Source organism: Corvus kubaryi, unplaced genomic scaffold (genome assembly GCF_017639235.1).
Source record: "Corvus kubaryi isolate FWS band 111438036 unplaced genomic scaffold, C.kubaryi_AGA036_p1.0 37354, whole genome shotgun sequence".
NCBI classification, from domain to species: Eukaryota; Metazoa; Chordata; class Aves; order Passeriformes; family Corvidae; genus Corvus; species Corvus kubaryi.
In genome coordinates this window covers 17,033,004-17,045,740 of record NW_024581116.1, presented here as the reverse complement: position 1 = coordinate 17,045,740, position 12,737 = coordinate 17,033,004, and the positions used below count along the sequence as shown (strand labels likewise).

Below are 12,737 nucleotides of genomic sequence, written 5' to 3'. Positions count from 1 at the left end.
TTATTTTTTAGTTTCAAACGCTTGATTTAATTCAAACAAGGAAGCAAGCTGCCTTCTGAATCTTACCCCAAGAAAAACAAACTTACAGCCTTTCAAGTTTTGGAAGATGAGTAAAGGATTCAGGTTCCAACGTTTCTATCTGATTAAAGTGCAGGTACCTGAAAATATGTTAAACAAAAAGAAAAATACTGAAACAATTTTCTTAATGAAGGTGAAATATTTTAAAGAATTTATTGTTTCCATACTGTTTACAGATCTAAATGGCCATAGTGATGTAGCAGCTTTTTTCTGTTACCATCTGAATCTCACACTTGAATCTGAGAAATAAAAGACATGACAAACAAAGAAGGGTTTGCAGATCACTACATTGCGTGTGTGTGTGTGTGTACATATATAAGCAAAAAAACCCAAACATTGCTTTGGAGATTTTGGAGATAATACTTTGAACACTATTTTGCCAAGTCTAATGTTCATTGTATGCATGCTTGAAAAAATTTATTGAAAGGAGAAAATTATTATTTTTTATAAGAAAAATGTTACAGGTTATTTAGCAAACATTTACAGTTTCCAGTAGAATAACATTTTTTGTGGAAAAATGTTTTCATTTCAGTGAGTGAAAATTTCAAAAGATGCTGAGAAGTAACCTTCTCTAGTCCATGAACACTGGCATTTAAAGCTGTGAATGCTCTCAAAACCATATTTGTAGTATAAACCCAAGTTTGACTAATTTTACTTTAGACAAAGGGCTTCCCAGCAACTGGCGCTGTTTGATGCTCTGTTGATGCTTATGTAAGCTATCAGTATTACACAACAATAAATCTACGCAGCTTTTAATCCTGTAAAACTGAGAAAGTTAGCGTAACAAGACAATTAGCCAGACTATTAATCTGTAACTGTTGTGAAAATGGACTGTAAAGGCAGGATCATTCCAGCAGCGACTATTTTGTGGAGATACTCCTTAACCTTGCAGATGAGGAAACAAGATGTAATAGATAACACTGGCACAAGGAAGTGTGAAAATTATTTATAGACTTTGGATCCTGGTTATATCCAATGTATTCAAAACTCCGTAGGTTTCCTATTTGACCTCTGACAAACTCAGGAACCTCTGGAGAATGTGCATATACAGAAATCACTGTGGTCTGAAGAACGAAAAAGCCCGTCATTTGAAAACAGTGAGAACAACTCAGAGCTCAGTATCTCCTGAAAAATCAATCCCTCATCATAAAAAGGGCAAGGTCACAGGGATTCGTCTGTGCTGAGCCAAACGGCGGCTGCGCAGAGAGGAGAGAGGGAAGCAGCGGCGATTCTGGCCACGGCCTTGCAGGGAGCCCTGGAAGGCGCGTGCAGAGGGAAGGCAGGCACGTGCCTGGCAGCCTCCCAGGCCGAGCGCGAGCCAGCGAGCGATGCCAGGGAGCAGTGAATGGGGACCACAGAAAAAGCCAATAAATCAGCACAGGAGTGATCAAGCATATCAGAGTGTCAAGTCTGCCTACTGCCAATGCCACGCATGGCCACAGAGTATATCGAGCATAGAGTATGGTCTTGTTAGCATAAGGAATCAAGAACTGCATCACCATGCTGTGACTGCCAGTTTTCGTCTCCTCTTTGAAAATACAGGGTAATTTCTTCTAAATTAAAATGAGAGATCGCAAAGGCAGATATTTCCTGCAAGGTTCATTAGATTTGCCAGCAGAGAGAAGAGAGACCTCAGTGAGGAAGGACTGCCAGGACAAAGACTAGGCATGGCCCAGCCATGAGGTGGGCAGGCACAGCTTGCCAAGAGCCAGGGCTCTGCTCGTCCACCTTCCAGCATCAGCAGCATTTGGGAGGGGGCAAGGCAAGGTGGGGATAACTGCAATGCAAAAGGACAAAGGGAAAAACCAGGCACAACTATATGGTTTGTTACTTCTGAAGCAGCTTTCATTTTGCAAAAAAATTACATACGCTACTTCTTTTGCAGGCAGCAGTGATTTTTTCCTTTTCAACATACTTAATTCTACTTGCAATTTTATGCTTCATAAGCACCTTGCAAACACATCTCTTTATATTCCCAATATATCAATCTCTTGTACTTCTTTGGCATTGACAAGGCAAGATTTGTAGGCACCTCTTAGAACAACAAATAATATTGGTAAAAGCAGACACATTGAGGCACACAACCCCTTCTTCAGGGCCACAAATCAGAGGTAAAATTAGAAAGCGAGAAAAAGAACACCTCTCTCAGATGGTTTAAGTAGTGTATACATAGCTAAACTCAAAGCAGCAGCCCATAATGGCTGTTTAGTACTCAAGACAATTAAAATTGCAGATGTAATGAATACTTTATGTGCCTGAAAACTCATCTTGTTTTTCCAAACAAATTTTAAAAATATCTCTGTTATAAACCTTGCCTTGTTTACAGCGCACATCATCACAGATACAAATACAATAATTCAGATGCTGAAGAACATTGTAACAGTTAACTTTACCTCATAAGACATTACGCTGTTTAGCTCAAAAAATCAAATCATGAAATCCAGCTGAAAAATACTCTTAACTGCTTCATAGCAGTTGGGCTACACAAGCTAGTTGGGTTTTTCAGGTCTTAAATTATGACCTAAAAAATCCTGAGCAACTTATCATGCAATTTATGAATAGAACAAGGTGTTAAATATCTGGCCAAAATAATTACCAAGTGTAATTCAAAATAAATAGATGCAGACACCAGATTGTATTCTAAGTCTATAATAAAGAGAATAAAAAATTCTTGGCATTATGACCTACACTTTAATCCTGTTTTATCACTTGGGTTTATCACTTCTATTATTTTCTTCTATGTAGCATATTAATGTTATGTAAAAGTATATTTTAATATTTTAATTAATATGACAATTTCTTGAATTTAAAATTCACTTTAAAGGTAGTCATATTCAAGAAATAATCTCACACTGGCATATCTTTATAGGCATCTTTTATGTTCAGAGTAAAGAACACTCTAAAAATAGTAGTATCATGTAATAAATTAGATATTAAAAAGACTTCCAGAATGAAAATTGAAAGAAAAAGCATGCAAGAGTGATTTTTAAATACCTACGAGTCTTTCTGTTTTAATTCTAAACTCACTATAAAGAATTAAACAGAAGGAAAGGAAATACTTATAGGGGAAACAAGTCCAAATGAAACACACCAAGAGGAAAATAAAGATTTTATCAAATAAGCATGGTATGGATTTTCTTTCTTATTATTAATCTTGTAGGACAAAAATTTACAGTAAAATTCAGTCCCAGTGGCATTTTTCACAGCACTAAATTTAGTATTGTATTTTATGTAGATTTGTATTTTTTGTGGGGGAGGACTTTTATCATATATGCCAACCGTTCTTTTTCTAATAGTATCATCACATCTTTGGGGAAGTACTTACTAACCCGTTAACTGAGCATAATCTATGTTCTGAATATTCAAACAGCATGTTTGCCATTTGGGTTATTTGAAAGAGAATGAACAAACATATATTTTTCACATTTATCAGAGCTTTCCCTGCTCAGGGACAAGAAGTAGCAGCTTTAAACCACAAGGAAAAAGATTTAAATGTATGTTGTGGTAATGATATAAAATGTTGGAGCAGGATACTTAAGGAGATTATGGAATACTCTCTGAGGACTTTTAAAATAAGGCTAGATGAGTATCTGTTTCCAGTTTGTTGTCCCTAGCTGATCTTATTGTAGAATAATAAGGATATACTTCTCAAGGCCCCATCATACCTTTTGGGTTTGTTTGTTTATTAATTAATTCTCTTTCATTATTCCTTCCCATAGATAGTTTAACAGCAACTTTACACAGACTCCACTGTCTTACATGTGCATAACTGCTGACATACAGTTATGCAAAAATCAGGGACTTGTAGTATAAAATAAGACAAAAAATAGCAACATTTCAAAAGTACTGAAAATTGAATTGAGGGAAATAAACTTAATATAACAAACTGCATCACTATATGTTAGTTAATGCTTTTTGTCTATTAATTCCCCCTAAATATGTGTATATGTTCGTAAGCTACGTCATAACTAATAACAGCTTATAAAGAGCAAAATTAGTATGTTAATATGAAAGTTAAAAGAAAATGCATAACTAGGATTAGGTAAACAGATTTAATAATTCCATTAGTGTTTAGGGATCCCACTACTTAAATACTGGGGAGTACACTTTTTGTCCCTGATACATACAACTCATAAGCTGCGATCTCAAAAATATGCCAGCTATTTGGAAGAAAAGCAATACACATCTGGAAATGGACTCCATTTAGAGTTAGATCTTAGGATTCAAACTCATGACCTCCCAGGCAGGGTATTTGCGACATTTCAGGTGGGATTCAGTTGTCAAGCACAGGCACACAGAGGCACAGAGCAGTTGTCTAAGCCCAAGCATACAGAGGCAGCCTTCCTTGCCTTTCGGGTGTTCTGTCTGCCTTCCGGCTGCTGCTCTGAAAAAATGTAAGTTTCCTGCAGCTTTCTGCTGCCTTTGCCAGACCCAAACATATGTCTTGCAGATTTAACAGTGTCTAAACTGGTACTAAGCGGCTACTTTTCATCAGCTGACTCTGTCCCTTCATGCCAACCACAGGTGAAAAGTTAGCTGATGAAATATGTATGGCTCAATGTGTTCAAGTATCTAAAACTGCCGGGTTTTCTTCAGAATTTACCCTAGCACAAACGGGTTTCAAGATCTGATTCAAAGATCTTATTCCCTTGGCAGAAATTTCCAAAGGAAAAGCTATTTTGACTACATCAGCAGCTAAGAATTCTGCCGCAGAGGTTTAAGGAGGAACCTGCCAGCTGCAGTAAATACTTGGGGGTTTTCGTCCCTTATACATGCAACAGGCCTCCTAAATCTAACTACATTTAGTTTTTGTTAAAACAACAACAATCACCAGAAATGTGTTTGCTTTACCTTTTAGGTATGTTTTAAAAAAGCAACTATCAGTTGAATTCTGCTTCACTGGAGTAGAAGAAATTGCTATGAAACAAGTCTTTCCTTGAAATGTAGTCTACTTCTGAGAACTCTGCTGCACATTGAGAAGAGCATTTGGCTAACACAACCAGTAGCAAAATGTGTTTGATAACTTGAGGCCACAGAGACCCCAAATGCAGAAACATCGACTTAGTAGGCAATACCGTTTAAAACTGAAATCAGGACACTTGGGAACTTGTTTGCCAAGAGTAACTCTTGTCTTTTCAGCAGTTTTTCTCCAAAGATAGTGTGATTAAACAGACCCTGTAGATCAGAACATATTTTTATGCTAAAGATGCATAAATGCCAAATCCCTTACAAACTAAAAATCTCAAAGAGTACTCTTCATTAAATTGATTTCTGTGCCTGCCACTGGCTTCATGTGCTCCCATTTTCCCTCCTGGCAAGCTCTCTGTTTGGAGAGAAGAAGAAGAGCTCTAGAAAGCAGTGAGCTCTGCTGCAGGCAGTGGGGATGTACCTGCCCTCCACCCCCCGGGAGCTGCAGGTGCTGCCATGACACATGGGCAGGCAATGAGCAGTGACTGTCCCAGGCTCCATTTCCATACTTCCCAGCTAGAGATCAGACTCAAACCCTGAGTTTGAAATTTAATTTCATACTGAATAATGCTGATGTCTCAGAAGTTCGAGCTTAAGCTGATACAGTGTGATATCTCCATAGGCAGAGAGGCTTAACTGCCACATAGTGGAAAAGTGCACCCAGAAGGCGTTAATATTTCAAAGTGATTTATGTTTTTCAGTCATAACAGAGATCAACAGGAAAAAAGAACAAAAGAAAAAAGGACAAACATTGCCACTTGCAGTATATAAGGCTTGTGGCATGAGGAAGAACATTACTTTGGAAACATCAGTAATTCAATAAATGGGCCTCAGTACTTGAAACTCTACACAGAAATTAAATATTGCTATTAGCATGCAAGTAAGCCCTACCAGTTGGTGCAGTATGGTGCAGTAATAATTTCTAGAGTAAAAGGAAGAGGAAGAGAAAGGTGTTAAGGAAAATAATTACATATTTATATATATTTTATAATTGATACTTCTATATTATAGATAAACTCTTCCTTCAAAAGGTATCTGTTGCACTCTAAAATGAGCATGCATGATTTTGTACCCATATGAAGTGTCATTTTATTTCATATATACTCTATGTCTACTAATATCCATTAGAGGTTTATAGCAACAAGGAAAATGGTACATATAGAGAACTTGTAATACACTGATACCTTTCAAGAGTTTAAAAATTTATATTCAGCCCCCAATTTATACACTACAAAACTCATTGGTTGACTACTGTTATTTGGTAGTCAACCTGAAACAACTACACATTGACAGTTTTTTCCTTTTTCTAAACATTACCACAATGAATGTAGAGCAATGCTTTCTGATCATAGAATCATACAATTGTTAAGGCTAGAAAAGAGGTTTAGGATTTTCAAGTTCAACCATCAACCTAGCACCACTATCATGTTCATCACTAAACCATGACTTCAAAGTCCAGTCCTTTCTTGAACACTTCCAGCAAGAGTGACTCCACTGCTTCCCTGGACAGCCTGTTTCAATGCTTTACCACCCCTTCCATAAACAAATTTTTCCTAATATTCAATCTAAACCTCCCCAGGTGCAACTTGAGGCCATTTCCTCTTGTCCTGTCACTTGTTACCTGGGAGAAGAGACCACTCCCCAGCTCACTATCACCTCCTTTCAGGTAGTGGCAGAGAGCAATAAGGTCTCCACTGAGCCTCCGTTTCTCTAGACTAAACAACACCAGCTCCCTCAGCTGCTCCTCACAGGATTTGTGCTCCAGCCCCTTGACCAGCTTCACTGCCCCTCTCTGGACTCATGCCAGCACTTCAATGTCTCTCCTATAGTGATTATAAAACAAAATATAGTTGAACTTAATGGAATCAATACAACTGGGTTTTGTCATGCTTAGGACTGCATTCCTCATTCTTTTTCAGTAGAAATTATTCTTCATTATACAGGAAAAGAAGTTTGATTTTAATCAATCTTTCTGGAGGACATTACTGAAACATCTACACTGTAAATGACGAACTTCCTTACTTTTTAAACATCTATATATGGAAATGATTAACACATATAAATAATAGCAAGGTTTTTATTAAAAAATCTATTCTTGTTTCAAAGTATAACAAAACTGGGTTAAACTTCAAGACGCTAATTCAGCTTTAGTTACACTGCATAAAACAAAGTACTGCAGTCAAAGGAATTGTGATATTATAAAAACCTACAGAAATGAAAGCAGAATCTATCTCTAAGCAATACACATTAGTTTTCGACATTTCCCACAATAATTCTCATTTGTCAAAGCTATGTAACAATGTATAGGGACATCAGGAATGCAAATCACAAACAAAAGATAAACACAGAAATGAGGAATTTGACACAGAGATCAATTGTGGTTTTTTCACATGCAAATGATTACGGGGCTCTCTGCCCAGCCCAGGGAGTGCAGACATGCCGAGCATGCAGGTAGGATGTATGGATCAAGGCGTGCACTTTTCCTCTGCAGGGGAACCATGGAGATGACAGCACAGAAGAGAAAAGGCACTTACAGTTGTTCTAGAGAGGCAAGTCCTTTAAATGCTTGCCTGTCAATTGACTGGATTTCATTCTTGTACAAATAGCTGAAACAAGAAACAATCAGTAATATTAGTACACAAACAAGAGCTACATGAAGGTGGAAAAGAAGAATTAAGTTGACATGTGAAGACAGTTTTTCAACTACATATTAGAAAAAAAAATACAAATCAAAAACTAAAAACATAAAAATATTCTGTCCTTGAAATTTCATCCCCGATGACTACTAGGAAAGACAAAAGTCTGAGGCCTTGAAGGCCCTGAGGCTAATACTCAGATGGTCCTGGGCTTCCCAGTGCTCATGGTATTACTTACTGGACTTTTGTCCCTTGTTTTCTTGATTGGTTTGCCAAAAGTCAAACTAAATTCAACTCAGTGGGACAGAATTGCATTAGAAGTGCCTTTACCAGAACACAGCAGGGATGCCACTGGCCTCTTGTTTTCTTTAAAATGTCTGAATACTGGTACAAATACTCAAATTATGATAGAGTGAGTCTTTTTCTGGTCTTGGAGAACAAACAGTGAGAAATTTCTGTAACTCCATCTGTGTCACCTTTTGAATATTTACCAAAAAATACAAGTTAGAGTATTGGTATTGCATCCATAAAGCAGCACTGTGTATTTGTTCTATCACTGTGTAGAAGGTGGACATTAGGTCCCCATTGATACTCTATAATATAAACAGAACAAACACGCAGAGTATCAGTATGATCACGTGTGTTGTCTACACCTTTTGAATAGAAAGAAACTAAATCAGGAAGGATCAGTGTATGTGATCATGTTCATCATGCTCTTAGCAGCAAGGATGGTTTAGGGAGGGGTATTGGAGAAAAATCACAGTTTAGCTGATGACTACAGTTTCTGCATGGAGGCAGCAAATGAAAATACTTGGGGGGTTCAGTGTCAGTCACTCTTCTTGTGTTAGGATACGAACAGGTTTGCAGTTAAGAACTTTTTCACAATTATTTGACAAATGATTTGAAACTCAGTTAATCAGGCATGGGTTTCTATGAAAAGGGGATGAAGAGACTTTGTACCAGAAATGACTTCATTAGCAGGCATCTTATTAGTAGTGGTTTTGGGTTTTCTATTATTGCAGTTTTCAGTAACTTACTGGAAATATTGCAAACTCCTTTTGATGCAACAGAAAAAATACTGGCTCTGCTGGAGCTGGTGGAAGTTTTTACACTGATGTGACAATGGGCAGCATTTCACAATAGACCCCAACAAGGAAAGAGGTTGTAGGTATTTAATGTTCAACTAATGACAACTTTGGGGAACAGTAAGGAGTAGTATCCTTCCTTTGAGTCTAAATTAACTTTTCCAATGCACTGCTTGCTGAGAATCCAACACATTAATATACAGACTCCCGTGTGCTTTATTAATGTAGATATGCATCTGAATAAAAAGCAGAGTTCCTCCAAGAACAGGTAACATGGAAGTAAAAATTTGTGAGGTTTTTAAAATACTCAAAAAACAGAAAAAAAATACTGTTGTGAAATTACTGTAAAAACTTTAAAAATAATTTGGAAACAGTGAGTATAAATTCATTACACATTTTATATGTGGAATTGGTTTTTATTCTATTTGAAAAAAATTATTTCATGAGTATTAAAATATTTGTTTTGACTCAGATTTACTAATTCATTTGAGGATCACAGTCATTACAATGTCATGTCTCCTTAATATTCCTCTCTGTTTGATATTAAATTCCTATCTTGCTTTCCTGTGAGAATTTTAACTTTTCACTACTTAGAAAATTTCAAGGACTGAGCAGCTGAAATGTTATTTATCTTTCTTAATACAGTTAATTCCACTTGGCAGTGTGGAAATCCCTCTTATTTCTGAGTACTAAACTTCTGGTCAGACCAGAGAACCAAAGTGGGCTTAGACAGTTTTGATAACCACCCTCAGTTAATTATCTCCTGTGGGCATTTCAATAATTTTATACAAAAACTCTGAATTCATCCGATTTTTAAAAAAGCTTTACCACAATCATTCATATAACTGGTATTTACTCTCTGCAGACAAAAGAAGGCAGAGAGTGAAAATCAGAGGTGAATCAGACTGGGATAGTGACTGTAGTATTGCAGGCTTTTACCACCATACTGCAGGGAAGGGAAGCAGCCTTTAGGTGCTCTTACCAAGCCACTGCAGTGAGCCTTTACTTGGGATTCAGCTTTAAACCAGAGCTTTTTCCATTCTGACCAGAAAACCCTCAGCTGCAGGAAACTCAACCAACCTCAGTCCACCATATCCTCCCTTCACAGAGAAACCCCAGCAACCTCAGGGCTACATGGCCTATGACAAATGTGTTAACCAAACTTCCATTTAATTGTGTAGCTGTTTCACTGAGGATAGTAAAAGAAAAAAAATATAAATATTTGCCTAATGGAGAGAGACATGACAGAATACAAAGCACAAATAAGTACCACTCACAAAAAATATTCATCGCTCTAAAATGTTACAGTGCACATACAATGTTATACAAGTAAAACTTTGTAAATACTGCTAAATTTTAACATCAACATTCTCAAAATTTATCTCAGTTACATCATCAGAAAACATATTTAGTACAATTAGGGAAAAAATAATTTGTCATTTAATTTACCTAAAAGCTCTCTTACAAAACTGAATATCAGAAGATGAATAAACAGTGGATTAAGATGAAAAACGGATATATTCTATTAAGACATTAAATTATTTCTGGAAAGTTACTAATACCTATTTTTAGAAGTGTTTTTTTTTTTTTTATAAAGAGCATTTTTTCCAGAAACACAAGCAAGGCTGCTAGAGATCAGAGGTACTGGTCATATACTTAGGAAATGAACCAATAGGTAACCAGTTACCAGAAAATTAGGGAAAAAAAGTAGCTTTCATTAAAAAACCTGCTAGATTCCCTATGAGGATATTATTGGGGGTTTCCTTTTTTCTTTTTTTAATGTACCAATTAAAAATCATGTGATTCAAGGAAAGTAAGATCCAAATATATTTGTTTGGAACTGGAGGGAAAAACAGGCAAAAAGTAACAGCAGTATCAGGCATTGTAGAGTTAAATCTCACACATAAATAAACATCCAAAGACAAGTTTACCTAGGAACATGAAGGAGACAGTGGAACCAGCAACATGAATTGCAAAGAAAAGAGATCTAGAATCACTGGAGGTGCCCAGAGGAGAAAGTAACATGACCAAGATAGCAAGAGCAGCAGAAGGCACAGAAGGAAATGTGACAATCTCATTCTGAAAGGGTGAGGTCAGAAACTCCGCATTTTGGCCAACCTATACCACATCATCTACCACTATTACTTCATTCACCAGACACAAAACAAAACTTGCATGCTTCCTGTTAGCATTTCTGGAACTGATACATTTCATACAGTCTTAATTACCATTTACAATATGCTTGTGGCAATACTTTCATGTCTGTTTCCTCATCTATCCATTTCATACCAAGTGAACATGCAAAGTTGTTGACACAGTTAATTTCATTCCCAATTCTATTTCTTTCACTTCCTTCATGCTATCTTCTAGCTCACTGCTCTGTAAATGTCTAATACCTTTTCTCTTTATCTAGAAAGGGTTTTTTTAATAGTTAATCTATATTATATATTTTTCTTTATCTCCTCCTGGATTATTTCCTTTTTACCTTACCTTCATTTTTTACACTTCTGATTCCAAATCCTCTAATATTCTACATGTTGAAATGGTAATAATGTGTCTACCCTCAATTCCCAACTCTTCTCTCTTGGAGAATAAACTGTTGACTTTTAGGCTTAGGAAGGATTATCCTACCAAGCTTCCACAAATTTACCTGCATCTATATTATAAGGTTGGGAAGCATACTAAAGAGCCTTATTGCCAAGACTACGGGATAGGAAATAAAGACAGATGGACAGAAAGGCCGAGAAGAAGAAAGAAAAAGGAAAAACAGTACCGTCTTAATTTCACAGCATAACAATGATTACATTTCTTTATTTAAACCTTTAGTATATTAATACAAAACCAAATTATTACCACAAACAGCACAGGAAAATCACACAAAACTGCTTTTATAATTGTCAAAATTTCAATTATATGAAGAACACGATAATAAAAAATCCTAAAAAATGGTTAAAAAATTGTATGTATACAATTTTCTTTTATGATGTAAAGACCAACTTTAACAGTGATTAATATTTTTAATGCACAGAAAATTGAGAAAATATCTTTATTCTTTGTCAAAATGGGTTCTTCAGATAGCTAATTCTGATAACATATATTCCTCATAAAACTCTAAACTCAACTTCAGTAAGGAATAGTACAAAGAAGCATTTGAAAATCTTGATTTAGACCCTGCTGAAAAAATTTTTCAATTGGAAAAAGCAAAAAGCTGATCTTCAGCAGTCATACAGGAATGGATCTTAATATCTATCTCTCAGAGACTGGCTTTTAAAAAAACCCAAATATGCTGTGTTATACTTTATATATTTTATATATAAATATATAATTGCAAATATTTTTACTTAATTTTATATAGGCATGTTAACTAATTGTTATAGATTTTATATTTATATATACTCACATTTTGCTAAATCAGGGCCACTGAGAAATGACAGGATTTTTAAAATTAGTCAGCAAATTATACATTTTCAGAAGCACAAGCAATCCAGTACAAGTTCTCATAAGAACACAAGTAACAGGATGGATCAATGATCTAGTTCTATGAAACATGACAATACAAGTTAGGTTTGCAAATATCCACAGGACCAGATGATACTCAACCTCAATTTTTCCATATGATTTGACTTTATAATAGTACATTCTGAGCAGTATTTCTCACTTTGTACACTCTCTCCCCCTTAATTTCTACTTTAGTGGATCCTATTGGAAAGAAATGTTCTGGTTTGTCCCCTTCATTTCACAGAATACAGTTAGCATTCAGTTACTCAGCTGAAACTTTCACTGCTGAACAGTATTGATTTGTTACATTTAAGCCTTCTGTATTGATAACCTGACCAGTACCAGAAATGTTGTAACTTTAAGGCTGTACAATTTAAACATTTCTATCACAGCCATTGAAACAGGCAAAAAAACCCTTAAAGTTTATTTCTGCAAAAACCCAATAGTTTTAAAGAGCTCTCTGCAGTTGAAT

At 36.0% G+C, this 12,737-nt stretch overlaps 1 protein-coding gene across 3 annotated transcripts in view; it reads right to left on the bottom strand.

Moving 5' to 3' along the window:
• The window catches only part of PXDN (peroxidasin), an 87,742-nt gene that overhangs the window by 42,181 nt on the left and 32,824 nt on the right, over positions 1 to 12,737 (bottom strand). For 2 of the 3 annotated variants that reach the window (XM_042033114.1, XM_042033112.1), the window contains exons 4-5: positions 7,581 to 7,652; positions 87 to 158 (exon numbers count right to left, since the gene is read on the bottom strand). In XM_042033114.1, coding sequence (XP_041889048.1) covers positions 87 to 158; positions 7,581 to 7,652 — 144 coding nt within the window. The remainder of the gene's footprint in view (positions 1 to 86; positions 159 to 7,580; positions 7,653 to 12,737) is intronic. The other variant, XM_042033113.1, reaches the window with a different exon arrangement.